The sequence below is a fragment of the Liolophura sinensis genome, chromosome 8 (genome assembly GCF_032854445.1).
Source record: "Liolophura sinensis isolate JHLJ2023 chromosome 8, CUHK_Ljap_v2, whole genome shotgun sequence".
NCBI classification, from domain to species: domain Eukaryota; kingdom Metazoa; phylum Mollusca; class Polyplacophora; order Chitonida; family Chitonidae; genus Liolophura; species Liolophura sinensis.
Window position 1 is genome coordinate 37,066,024 of NC_088302.1, and position 13,586 is coordinate 37,079,609.

Genomic DNA, 13,586 nt, shown 5'->3' on the forward strand with positions numbered 1-13,586 from the left:
TCTCATAATATCACCAAGATGAGTCTTACACAGTTATCAAAGCCTCTTTGCTATTCACTGACTGAATGCCTTCTGGTAATCTTTAAAGTTCCATTTGCTGACTGTTTTAGTTTTTGGATTCTATGGTATATTTGCAGTAAAGATTTAAGTATTTAAACAGTATCATATAATACCGCAATTCCAGGAGCAGCCTACTGAATGAACAAAGAGAAGAAGTATGCGGTTTTGGGTGAACAATTATGTTGAGAAGACGATCACACATAAGTCAACAAAGAACCATTCTTGAACACGAAAATCTTTAGGTTTCCCCAGTTCTGTTACAGACAGAAATCCCATCAATATCAAACAAAGGCTAACTTAATTTCTGGACCTTGGTGGACTTCCACAAACTTTCCAGATATCACTGCATTGGTTTGTTCAATTTGTAGTCCATTTTGCACCGTATTTTCTTGCTGAGGTATTGAGGTTATGAAGACGCAAGTCATTAAATGTTCATCACTAAATTCCCTACTTGCACCATGTCGTTTGACCGCTTGTTTGATTCTGCCAAACTGAATTTCTCTGTCGCATTCTGAAACATTGTTAAAATTTATGGCCCTATTTCACTACTGATTCGGTTTCAGGTTACATCACTGCAACAACACCGAGTGACATCCCTGTGAAAAATGACATCGCCACTTACAGCATGCCATTCGCTAAATTGGTTAGCCAAATGTAGTAAACCAAACCTTAGTCCATGGACACTCTTGTACACAGTATAGTTGATGAGAACAGTCCAAAAGGGGAATTGCAAACATTCCCTGTTTGAGACTTATTGTATTTAACCAAACTTTAAAAAGTATGACCATCTGAAGACAAGTGTGGTAGCCCGTCCTCTATAGGAAAGGAAACTTTTCTGTCATAAAGTACTGTGTTTGCCCCAAAAGTGCACTTGTACAGGCAAATTAAGACTATAAAATATTGCTTTTAATGCTGAAACTATCATATTTTCCCCAGTAGGATTTCAACCCACGTAACAAGCAAACAAACCTCAAAACACCCAAGATCAATAAAACTCTCTAAATCAGGCACAACTAATTTAGACAAGTCTTGGATGAAATTTTAGGTCAAATATTACATGTGGTCATTTCACCACGAGAGAAATTTCATCACAAATCGCTTAAAAAGTGGCCACTTTAAAATGACTTTAATATCATGACACCCTTCGGGGCCTCTCACCTCACAAGGTCAATGACGTATTCTCGTGGAGCTCTCTTCACATCCTCCCCGTTTATCTTGATAATTTGGTCAGCGGGCAAGAGTTTGTCCACACTGGGGCCACCTGTTAACATAAGAAACCATCAGCCAACACATACAGATCAATCATTATGTTCCTCTGCCTAAACTGCATACTGATGATAGGTTTAGCCTGTGAAACAGTCTTCCAAGCCATTTTCATGTTGTCGATGGATGGTTTTTAGGGTACATGATATATTTTGTCAAAATGTCTCTTAAAAGAAATGTCAAAACCGAAATCATTATTATGCCCGAGATCACCTGAGGTACGTAGGTCAGATTTCACCGTTTCGTTTATTAAATGAGGAGTTCATCTTTACTATAAAGGTCACATTATACAACCACTTTATTTTAAGCTTTATACCCAGTAATTATAAACTGACTCTCCGATTTAATATCCCATTGGTGTCTTTACCTCAAAGGTCACATTAAAAGCTTTACTTTAAGCTTAATGGTGATTAAACTCAGTGTCAATGTGACATTGTCCGATTCAATATCTCGTTAATTTCTTCAATATAAAGATAACATTAAAAGCCTCTGCTTAAGTAAAATTTACCTGTTTATTTGATTAGTGTTTTGCGCCGTACTCAAGAATATTTCACTTTTACGACGGCGGCCAGCATTATGGTGGGAGGAAACCAAGCAGAGCGCTGGGAAACCCACGACCATTCGCAGGTTGCAGTCAGACCTTCACAAGTACAGCCTAAGAAAAATGACTGTGAATCTTGCATATTTGCAAAAGCTTTAGCATGACAATTTGTCATTTGCATTCAGCTCCCAAAGGTCTAATCACAAGCATGTGTGTATTTTTATATGACTGCTGTATGTCATACTCACAAATTTTTGACCACTACAATAAAGGTTAGTTTTTACGGGTGAAGAAAATCAGAGCATGACAGGTTAGTGCTTACATACATATAATTACTCTGCAAGCTTCCAATTAATTTTAAATTTACGATATTTTGACGTCTAACTGGTATAGTCCAGTAACATACATCTAGAGCAATATTTAAAATATGATCTGGTATTTTCATTGTTTCATTTGCTACAAGCAACATGGGTTCAATCCTCCAGGAATTCTGAGGCATGGCATTCTCTACATTCCCCAGCTTTTGAGGCCTTGGTGGAAAAGTGGTTGATCATGCACTCTCGTGTGGTCTTGCATGAAGTTTACTGGAGCCCATCTGCTTTTCAACACTATGACAACAATCATAATTTAGGGAGAGTTTGCCAAAGGTTGGAGATTTGCTGGAGGCACTCTGGAGGTTTTTCTCCTGATCATAAAACTCGCCACCATCATGTGAGTGAAAACACACTTTGGCATTAGACAACTGAATCAAACAGATAGAAACAGATATTTTTACAGGAGCTTAGAGTTTTCATGGTTTATTATCCCTGAGCATCACACACACAAACACATATTACGATTTTCCAAAGATAAGGCTTGTCATACCTAATTTCCAGTGTATAATCTGACACCTCCAAAATCATGTTATGTTTCAATTCATAATTTACGTACATGTTGCCATGGCTACCGGTAATATGGAAAGACACCCAGTTCTCGTTAATTGTGTATGTTTGGCATGGCGATAGGCTGTGTGCGAGACATAACAGTTATCAGGGCATTTGGTCAGGCATGTAAGCCAGTCTAATGACTTCCAAGACATAGAACTGGTCAGTCTTGCTTGAAATCTATGAGGCTTGCTTCATTATTAGCGGAAAGAGAAACATCTTGGAAGCCGTGATTAAAGTAAGTCAAGCCTGAAGTAAAGAACTCTTCCAATTTAATGTGTGTATTAAGTATCTCATAAAAAATCTGCCATAATCAGATCTTGATTTTTTTTTTCACTTTACTTTTTTCTTGCAATTCTTGTACTAACATCTTCTACTCCCAAGTATATGAACATAGGATCTAGTTCGTATAACACTGAAACGTGTTCCATTTGTGCCAAAATACAAATTATGTGTCCTCCAGCATCAAATGATTATTTTTGTTGGTGATATTTCATAATTCTCTACCAACATGTTTTATTGCATGCATGTATGTGAACTTTCTGGTGTCTGTATGTGTGTTCAATCTGTTCTGAATCCCCTCATAAATTGCACAGATCTGATGTAGCAACAACCTTTTTGTTATTAACCAATATAGTTGGCCTTCAATAACCTTATCAGAACTGGTCAGCAGAACCATTAGATTGCGGTCAGCTAAGGTGGACAGTGAATGGCTGCAAACCCTCTATGGAAGCCTGTCAAGACTACATGCTCACAATTTATGGCTCACTTCTCCAAATCTGTTTTTGGCCAACACTTTCAAAATTGGCACTTCATCTGGGTGCTCAGTCAAGGTGAAAATTCAATTTCGCAGCCAGACCCTGTATCCAGTGATCAAATGCCCTGGTATCGACCACGCAGGCCCCTAGCTTGAGGTGGGTACCCCCCAGGGGACAGCTTTTTATAGTGACCAGTAAAACTTGTTAATAAACACAGCTTTGGTAGAGATAATACACAATGTTAGCAACTGCCAGTGAAATAATGGTTGATGGACAGAGCCTAACTAGTGTACAGACTGCGTATATCAGTCATCATGACCAATGAAATGTTCAAAAAAACGAGAGCTTGCCAGACGACTGTGGCCACCCATAGCAGATATAAAGTGCTGATGAAGAGAAAATTACTATCGTTCACAACTTCTCAAAATTTCCATCTGAAGAACTCCAGTCCGCCTCTCATATAGCCTAAAGCCTAGATGTCATCTAGTACACCATTGTCAGCAGCCTTTACTTCATACCACTTGAGAGCTGCATGTTCGGCTCCTGAACTTCCGGCACATATGACAAGGTCATTGAAATTCAATTATGGTCAATCCCTGGAAATTTTCAATTTACACATGATTTATCAAAGCTGTCGGGAATTATTCACAATCCAATATCAAGCGGAAAATTGGTGCGAAAAGGTTGATAGGACAACAACATGGTGCTTGTTAAACCGCATTTCTTTATACAGAATTTTATGGTGGAAATCATAATGCGAACATGTACAAAATAATCTCTGACATATTCACTGATTGATTGATTGATTGATTGATTACCTGAATGAAGTGTCTTTTTATAACATTTATTACACGTATACTCTTTGTTCCTCATGCAACCTTTGTAAACAACTGACAAAATTCAGAAAGGTCTGAATATAAATGTCAAGAACCCGTTTCACAACTATTCAATCTCACTAAAGTCTTTTCTCTTTTGATTTGCATTTGCATTTTGAAATTAATCTACCTAACAAAATCAATGAATGCTAACAAAGAGTTTTAAACCATAAAAACAATAGGTGAAATTTGAATCACAGGTGCTCTTGGCAGCACATAAAAGCAAAGGTCACTTCTTGAATTGACTTTCATTTCTGGACTGACCATGTGTTAGATCTGCATATGGCGATTTAAAAAACAAAATCAATTCCATATCTTGAAATAAATCTACGTTTAATTTAGTAATGTCCTAGCTTAAGGTCACATGCAAAATTTCAACAATTTTAACACCATATCACTTTGTCCAAAAAGCTTCAAAACAGTTCTGCCACAATATGGTTGTAATATTACCAACATGACATTAATAAAGCCATAGTCATTTATTCTGAAAAAAGCTGACAGATTGAAACTTCACATGCCCGTAAAAGAGTTTGAAGTGCATTTTAAAGATTTCTTATGCCTGTCATCAAATTTAATGACCATGATAAAATGCTTCAACAACCTTTAGTTGGCCATTAACCACATTATGCATGTGGTAAATGGAAGGCTAAGAATTGTTGAACTGTTTTAATGTGGTCATGACAAATGAAGGCTTGGAAAAATCTTAAACTCCTTGCAAACTGCAATAATTCTTAGAGCATTAAAAACGCGCCCCATATTGAATGGAACATCATAAAACAGTTTAAAGAGTTCCCTCAGAGCTTCCCACAGCCACTAGACAAAGTGTAAATGGTGCACATTCTATAGATGTATGCTTCTTTCCCTTTTTCAAGAGTTTAACTGTTGGGTGCCTAATGGCAGTCCGTGGTTTCTTTCAGCCATAAATCTATGTGATGTGATATATATGAAAATAATTTTAGTACAGCATTAAACACCAATCAAATAAATAACTTAATGTTAAAGAATCTAAAAATAACATGAAAAATATGAGAAGCACACACACTTGAGGTCTTAGTGCAACTAGGTTTAATATAATCCTGCACTGATTCTGCAAGGTCATCCTGAACCGAGCAAGCAAAAGAAAAAAAAAATAAACCTCACACAATAAAACATTACACAATTGATTAGGTCACTTTTATATGCAATATTTCACAATTTCCCAAGAAAAACTAGGATTCATTTCACATCAGGGTTTCAGCAGGAAGGCACAAAACTTCATTCAAATGCATCAATAAAAGACACCCAAGGGCTTCTAGTTGGCTCAGGATGGTATTGCTCTCTCTGTACTGGAGACACATTGTCTAAGAGGATTTCCAGGGCACTGGTCTCAGCTTAAAGGTGCAATGATGTGCAAAGCAACTTCTGGGACTGGTAGAAACTTGACCAGGGTTTATGGTGGACAGGGCTACTTATGTTCTTGTTCTAGGCAAACTTCTGAGGTAATCACACATGAAATAGGTATATGTGATCTGAGTTTAGCATTGTCCTATATCTATGTCTGGATGTAAGCATTTAAGATGTACCCAAACGGAATTAATGACTAAAACCAGAGATAGAGACTGTCTGAGTACATGTATGGCTGCATAAATGGGTAAAATGTCACTGAGATGAAGGATGTACATGAACATAGACTGGAACAATATGGACAAACTTGTAATAACTAACAGACATGTTGAGAGCACACGCCCCATTTCTGATTTCCAAGGTAACTTACCATTCAGCAAGGGAGCCTGAAAATTGCCACAAAACAAAGTTTTTTGTTTTGTTTTTTCATGCAAAAAGAGTGATATATGGCAAATATATCATTAGCACCGAAAACTTTGAATACTTTGGCTGACAGAAGAGAAGTAATGCAGCATACATCATGACTGGAAAGATGTTAATTTATAAATTTTCAGGCCATGCATATTCTGGTTATGTATCACTATAAAGATTGTATGTACATGCATTACATTAACTGTTTACAAATTCTGTTAGGTTTGCCTGTGTTTACATATACAGTAAGTGTTTTTACATTTTTGGGGTGACAAGTAAACTACATAATTTACAAATACAGCCAATTTTACAAATCCTGGCAGTTACATAACATTCTTGGGTCTTTCTACATTTTCGTGGTGAATAAGGTAAAATACAAATTGAATTTCTCATCTGGAGTGATCTCCACAGAACGATTTAGCTTTCAGTAGGCTTAAGACCAAATGGGATTCACATTTGGAAGGTTCAAGACAAAATGGACTTAACATTTGGAAGGTTCAAGACAAAATGGACTTAACATCTGTAATTTTTTACCACTAATTGGACATAGTGTCCACAAAGGCTTAAGACAAATTCGATTTGACTGTCATGAATGGTTCAACACAAATGGAGGTAGAAACCTGAAGAGTTAAGACAAAATGATTTTCTATTTATTAATTTAATTGGTGTTCTACAACGAACTCAATAATATTTCACTAATACACACAGCAGCCTGCATTTATGGCAAGGGGAAACTGGGCTCTAAAACTGACCTGTGACCATTTGCAGGTTGCTGACAGACCTTCTCACTAAGACAAAATGAGACTGACATCTAAAAGGTTCAACATAAAGCGAATTAGCATCCAGAAAAACTCAAGTGAGAAATTAGCCATTCATAACATCTGGAGGTTTCAACAAAATAAGACTACAAAGACCTGACCAAAAACATGTATACCAGAAATCACCAACCGTTCTAGCCGAGAGTGGTTATGCTTAAGCAATGTTAAGGCATTTATAGTAGTCTGCCCGAACTGCCAAAATTTTACCTGTGATGTTGGTTCATGTAAATCTGACTTCATAATCCAATTAATACAAGGAATAAATTGCCAACAAAGGAGGATCTTGCCATATGAAAGTTAATAAAGCTACAAGAAGAATTTTAGAATGTCTTTTATTTTATTCTACCCCGCTGTTAGTTGCGGGCCATGTGCAAATATACATATTAAACACAGATGACCTTTCAAACAATACTGAAAGTGTCATGCAAACATCGACCGGTATGTTTAGCTCCCTGAGTAATATCAGTTCATACTGTTTATGTCAATAAAATAAAAGAATATTAGTTTTTTTTACTTGTTAGACAATTTTTTATGATTTATATAGAAGAAAGCAATCACAATTTCCTTCAGTGATAAAAGTGTTACTTTGCACAGTTTCTGTTTCATTTCTGTTTTCGCTATCCCTTCTGTTTTTACATTTTGATAGTTTACACCCAAACGCCATGACATGGAAAAAGAAACATTTGTTTCATGACAACCCCATCTGAGCTCAGTGCTATGACCTCATAATACATGCACAGTACAGCTCTGGCTAAAATCAAAACCAGGCAGAAGACTAGTGCAATCCTAGAGGTCTTTTTAGAGAGTTTGTAGAACGCCTGGGGAGAGTTTGGGACAGACAGTCACCTGCAGAATCCGTGATCCGTCCACTGTGACCGATCACACACACTTGACTGAGCACTGGTAGGCCTATGCGCTGGTTGTGGGAAGTTGATGACGGAAAATGCAGTTCTTTTTCAGAATAATTTAAAAGATTTTTGAAAGTCTAACACAATACATGAAACTGAAGTAAAACATCTGATGTGTGTGTTTTTGATCGCAAAGTGGCAATCTTTTAAGTTGCGATTCACGAGTGAGTCCATGCGAGATTCGTACTGGATCACTACGACTGCTAAACTAGCTCGTTCTTCATCTCCCATAATAAGCTAAAACATGGATAAATATCTTTCATTTCTTCTGTACAAGGTTTTGTTGTGGGAGTCATTTGCCAGTGAAAAATTATCTGCCACTCAGTGATTTAGAAAACCAAACTGACACTTTGACACTGACACTCCGTGCCACAACAACATATCACATCATATATCATATCATAACAACAGCATGATATTACAATATGAATTTCATGTACAGAAAAAAATAAAAACATGATACCGGACAAGTTAGATTTTGACTATATGACAAATTTGTAATTTGTACAAAACCATGTGGGTAAAGCACCCACACAGCAAACGCATGAAAGAAAAACTTCACATCAGTTTTTTCACTGCCTTTAACAAAAACTCAAGGATTGGTCAGTTGAAGTTTGAGTTCAGCACTAACTCACCTTCTGTGACAAATCGGACAATAACAGGTTTTTCGCTGCCAGCCACAAACCCAAACCCTTTATTCGGGTCGCGTATTAGCTCCACATCTCTTGGAGTAGGCGGTTCCACATAATCGGGGTCATCTCTCGGATCCTCACGCGTTGTATATTTCTCCACATGACTGTAAAAAAGTATAAGGCAAGCAAACTGATCAAGGGCAGTAAAGTTAACAGTTGACTTCAGTGATTCTATAATAAAAGACAAGATTCCAATATGGCTTCTTAATCAATGGTGAGATGCAATTTTACCGAGGTTCCAGGTCTCTACTGCTGGGAATTATACACTGACAGATTTGTAACAATGTAACTATGGTGGCCTTGAGCCAGATGAAAAAATGAACATAAAAACCTACCCTTAAATTCAATACTTTAAAGTCCGTGAACTTTCACAGCTTAATTAAATTAGCTCGGCTCCAATGCACTTGTGGACCTGAACTCTCAAAGTCCTGAATTATTTATTTATTTGAACTGTGTTTAAAAAGTGTACCATAGCTGTCATGTTTTAAATAGTCCTGAAGGAAACTTGATTGCTTGAAGTAACCCATAAGCTTTTGGTAAGTAAATGGAAAACTTAATTCTCAGCCATATATGATACTGTCACATTTTAAGCCTAAGAGAAAGCTCAAAGCCATATTGGCAGAAGACAACTGATCTACAAACTTTGTTTGGAACCAACTTAATAGCTCTACAAGCCCTCTTCCGATGACCAATAATATTTACTACTGTTGGGGCCTCGAGAACAGCTTTAGTGCAAGCACAGATAAACTGTAAAAGAATACAGGTTTAGTTTTTGCTTTACTAGTTATAATGACAAAATAAGAAGAATGCAACTTCAGGAGTTCTTCATCATATGTCGTCTGCATACAGCACAGCTGTCTTGGTGGATATTTTTACGATCATAAAAATTGATCAATCGGATAAAATGAATAAATGATTATGGGTCATCACCATTTTAGAAGCATGACGCATCCAAATCATGGCAACAAAAGACTAAAGCTTATGGCTTAATCGATATGGAAACAAAAGTGATTAAAACAATAAAAGTATATGGATCTTACTAATAACACTGTAACAATGCGGATGGTCATGATAACATTAATGTCTCAATCAATACTGTACCAGTTACCCTAATTCTTCAACCTTTTCAATGATCTCTGCATTTACCAACATACTGAAACGTTTTGAGAGAACTATGGGGTTCAGAGAAATAATTTACACAGGTTTATGAAGCTCACATCTTTAATGACACAAACACATCATTTTAGCATAATTTTAATAATCATTGTATGATTAAATTACACTGAAAAAAAAAAGCGCTTCAGGGTTGAAAAGGTTGAAGATTTACAGTATTAAGTGGTGTGATCACAATACAAAATCATGAAATATCCAGCACTGCTCAAATTTGGCCAGCTAACTAACATAACATGGATGAAACTTAGACCAAAATTCAGATAACACTTAGGGGGATTACAATGTGGATGAAACTTAGGCCAAGATTCGGATAACACTTAGGGGGATTACAATCTGGATGAAACTTCGACCAAGATTCAGATAACACTTGGGGGGATTACAATGTGGATGAAACTTAGACCAAGATTTGGATAACATTTAGGGTAATTACAATGTGGATGAAACTTAGACCAAGATTCAGATAACACTTAGGGGGATTACAATGTGGATGAAACTTAGACCAAGATTCAGATAACACTTAGGGGGATTACAATGTGGATGAAACTTAGACCAAGATTCAGATAACACTTAGGGGGAATTACACTGTGGATGAAACTTAGACCAAGATTCAGATAACACTTACGGGGATTACAATCCGGATGAAACTTAGACCAAGATTCAGATAACACTTAGGGGGATTAAAATCTGGATGAAACTTAGACCAAGATTCGGTTAACACTTAGGGGGATTACAATCTGGATGAAACTTTACATGGTGGCAAAAATTTTGATAAAACTTTTGAAAACTTTTTTGTAGACCACATATGGATGAAATTCCAATGAAACTTAGCAGAAATCTGTGTGATTCACACCTGATTATCAGATATAAAATGAACAACGTCTTATTTAACAGATTAATATGAAATGTTTAATATATTTCCTATGGTCATTTAAGAAACCGCTACAGACATGTACTCTCCCTGCCATCCAGTCATGCTACCATTTTGCAACAACCTATGCAAAATCCATGTAAGCTAGATGGGTGAAATATGTTCGTTAACACAATGGTTGTGACAGTTTATACTGGCCATCTATCTGGGTTAGCAATATCAATGACGGATGAGACACAGGTGTCTAACATTAAGAGTGCATGCTATCAATCAATACTAATCAATGTACACCAAAAAACAGGCCATCTTTCAGAAATACCAGATAGAATTTGACAAATTACTGTGTCTGTTTAATAGATATTAATATATAATTTGTTACATTTTGTGACACAAATGAAACACACCACATGTTTGTAATCCACCAGTTATGATATGGCTAATGGTTTGGAGGAAGTGTATTAAATGATGCATTCTGACGTGGATAAATAAGAGAAGTACATAAATGGAGATAAAATGTGTCTTGACACATGTGAAGATAAGATTCAGAGCCAGCAATGCTTTGTCAATGAATAAATCTCAAAGCTAAATGGGCACCAACGCATACAAGTACACTCTCAGAAGCATTTATGAATGATCGTCCAGAAGTCAAATTATGTAGAATTATTGATATGGAACACATTAATTATGATCCTATCCACAATGACTGACAGCACGTATTTAACTTGAAACACTACAGCATAGAGGACAAAGCCACAACAACAACAACAGAGGGATAGTTGGCAAATGGTCACATAACCAGTGAAATACAGGCTCTTGCTGACTTACCTCAGTTAACGTTTGATTCTAATTGTTTGTGAAAATGGTTATAAATAGGACCAAGTTACACGCCCCCCCCCCCCCAGCACAATGGCTTTATAAGCAGAATCAGGTAAAAGAAATCACTGATGTTAATTGCAATATATTACTGATATCACTGATCTAAACATGGTTAAAGTGCTCTTCTGTCATCACATTTAATATACCACAACATTAAAGCTCTTTATCCTTCCCTATCTTCAGAATTAATGAAACAATCTCTCCTTTGCTCTATCCCAGTCATGTTAGATCCTCCAGGTTGTGTGATGATTTCAATCAATGTCACAAGTTATTTCTGCAAAAACTAGTGTGTCAAGGCTATTCCATCAAACGCCTTCACTCCAAGTTCCTAAAGTTTGACCATGAGTATAATTCTCTTGTAAGCAAACATGGACAGAGTGTCCAGAATCTCTGATATGTTACACTGTTTGAATACTAATGTCAATCAGTTGCCTAAGACACTGATTTCACTCAGTCGCCTAGAACATGCCTGTGTCTTTCCTACATCATTGAAAACTGCCGACTGCTTCTATTTGTATGATTCCATTCTATATTTGTACTTTATATGCTTTCTTAGTTCTTTTGGTAGTCCGTGTTAAACATTATTTTGGGAAGTCGCCTTGCAATTATTAAAACATGTACTGGTACAGTGTCTGGCTGCAGGGGTTAGCATTTTGCTGTATTTGTCCGAAAACAGCTCTTGTTAAGAGTTCTTGATTTGATCTCAAGGGGTAAGCAAATGCACTGTAACAGGTCAAAACTGGCTTCGTGGAATTGCCCTCTGCTGGACCTTAGATTTATGAACTTCCTTAGTTCAGTTCGACTGCTTCAGTGGGTAATTCAGAAAGTCAAACTTGGAGTGTTTCTCAAAACGTCAAACACGTCCTAAGGTTGCTTAACGCTTTTGCTTAGGCAACGCAGAAACAGGGCCCAGAGTTTTGGCTGTATGCAGCACTGGGCATTAGTGAAAGACAGCAGTCCATAAAACAAACCCATAATCCTCCTGCCACTATATGAAAAAAAGAACTCCAGACCAGATTGACTTGTGAGCAAACTCATTATCAGAGATGTCATTTTTCACCATATTTTCTGATATGCATTAAATATGACTTGTCAGATATGATCACACACATACACATTCATGTCACAGGGCATATACCATGCCAGCATGCAAAAAGTTTACAATTTTTCTGTGTCTCCAGTTTTGATGTTTAAATGTATCATGTCTGCATATAAGTATGACAATGGTGGGACTGAATTGCTGTAAATCACCTAAAATTTTGTTGCTCATGTTTGCTGATTCTGAAAGTTCTACTGATTTTAGAAAGATATTACGAGGTTTGTATGAAAGGTGTAAGATGATATTCTCCTGGGAAAATGTATTTTTCAGCACCAAATGTAATATTTTATTACATTTATTTGCTTTCAAAAATGCACTTTTTTGATTGAAATTTAAGGTCATTTAAAGGAATCTTAATAAGATAACTTTGCATGATGAACAAATTTCATACACTAATCCAACCTAGGCTTAATTGTGCATTTACACCTGATTGTATGTGAGCTGCAGAGTAAACGAAATTGTGACAATATCATTCTAGATATATCTAGATTTATTAATTCCTTAATAAAATCTGAACTGTGCATGTACACTGTGAGTATGTAAAGATGAAAAGCTACATGTACGTATGCATGAAATTTGATTTCATACATAAATCATTCTCATTTCAATGTAAGTATAATAATAAACATGTGCACGTATGGATGGTGTATGTTAATTACAGCGAATTTTCCAAGTCTTGTTACAGTGACCAACAGTGGCACAGACTGCATGAGAACGCTGATTTCAACATGAAAATTTGGGCAGAAAGCTCAATTGATAACTTGAGACACGCTGTCAATGTAAAACATAAAAACTTTAAAATGTGTAATATGGGTCTTGCGTACTTTTAAACACTTCACTAAACAAATATATCATGCTTGGAAAAAAAAAGAAGTGATTTTGCTTGACATATTCACTGCTAGATTTCGATCTCGAAACAAGGCCAGAAACCATCACAT

At 36.5% G+C, this 13,586-nt stretch overlaps 1 protein-coding gene across 2 annotated transcripts in view; it reads right to left on the bottom strand.

Annotated features, from left to right (window-relative positions):
- LOC135473057 (uncharacterized) overlaps positions 1 to 13,586 on the bottom strand; it is a 165,269-nt gene that overhangs the window by 67,546 nt on the left and 84,137 nt on the right. For both annotated transcript variants that reach the window (XM_064752851.1, XM_064752852.1), the window contains exons 5-6: positions 8,576 to 8,736; positions 1,219 to 1,321 (exon numbers count right to left, since the gene is read on the bottom strand). In XM_064752851.1, the coding sequence (XP_064608921.1) occupies positions 1,219 to 1,321; positions 8,576 to 8,736 (264 nt within the window). The remainder of the gene's footprint in view (positions 1 to 1,218; positions 1,322 to 8,575; positions 8,737 to 13,586) is intronic.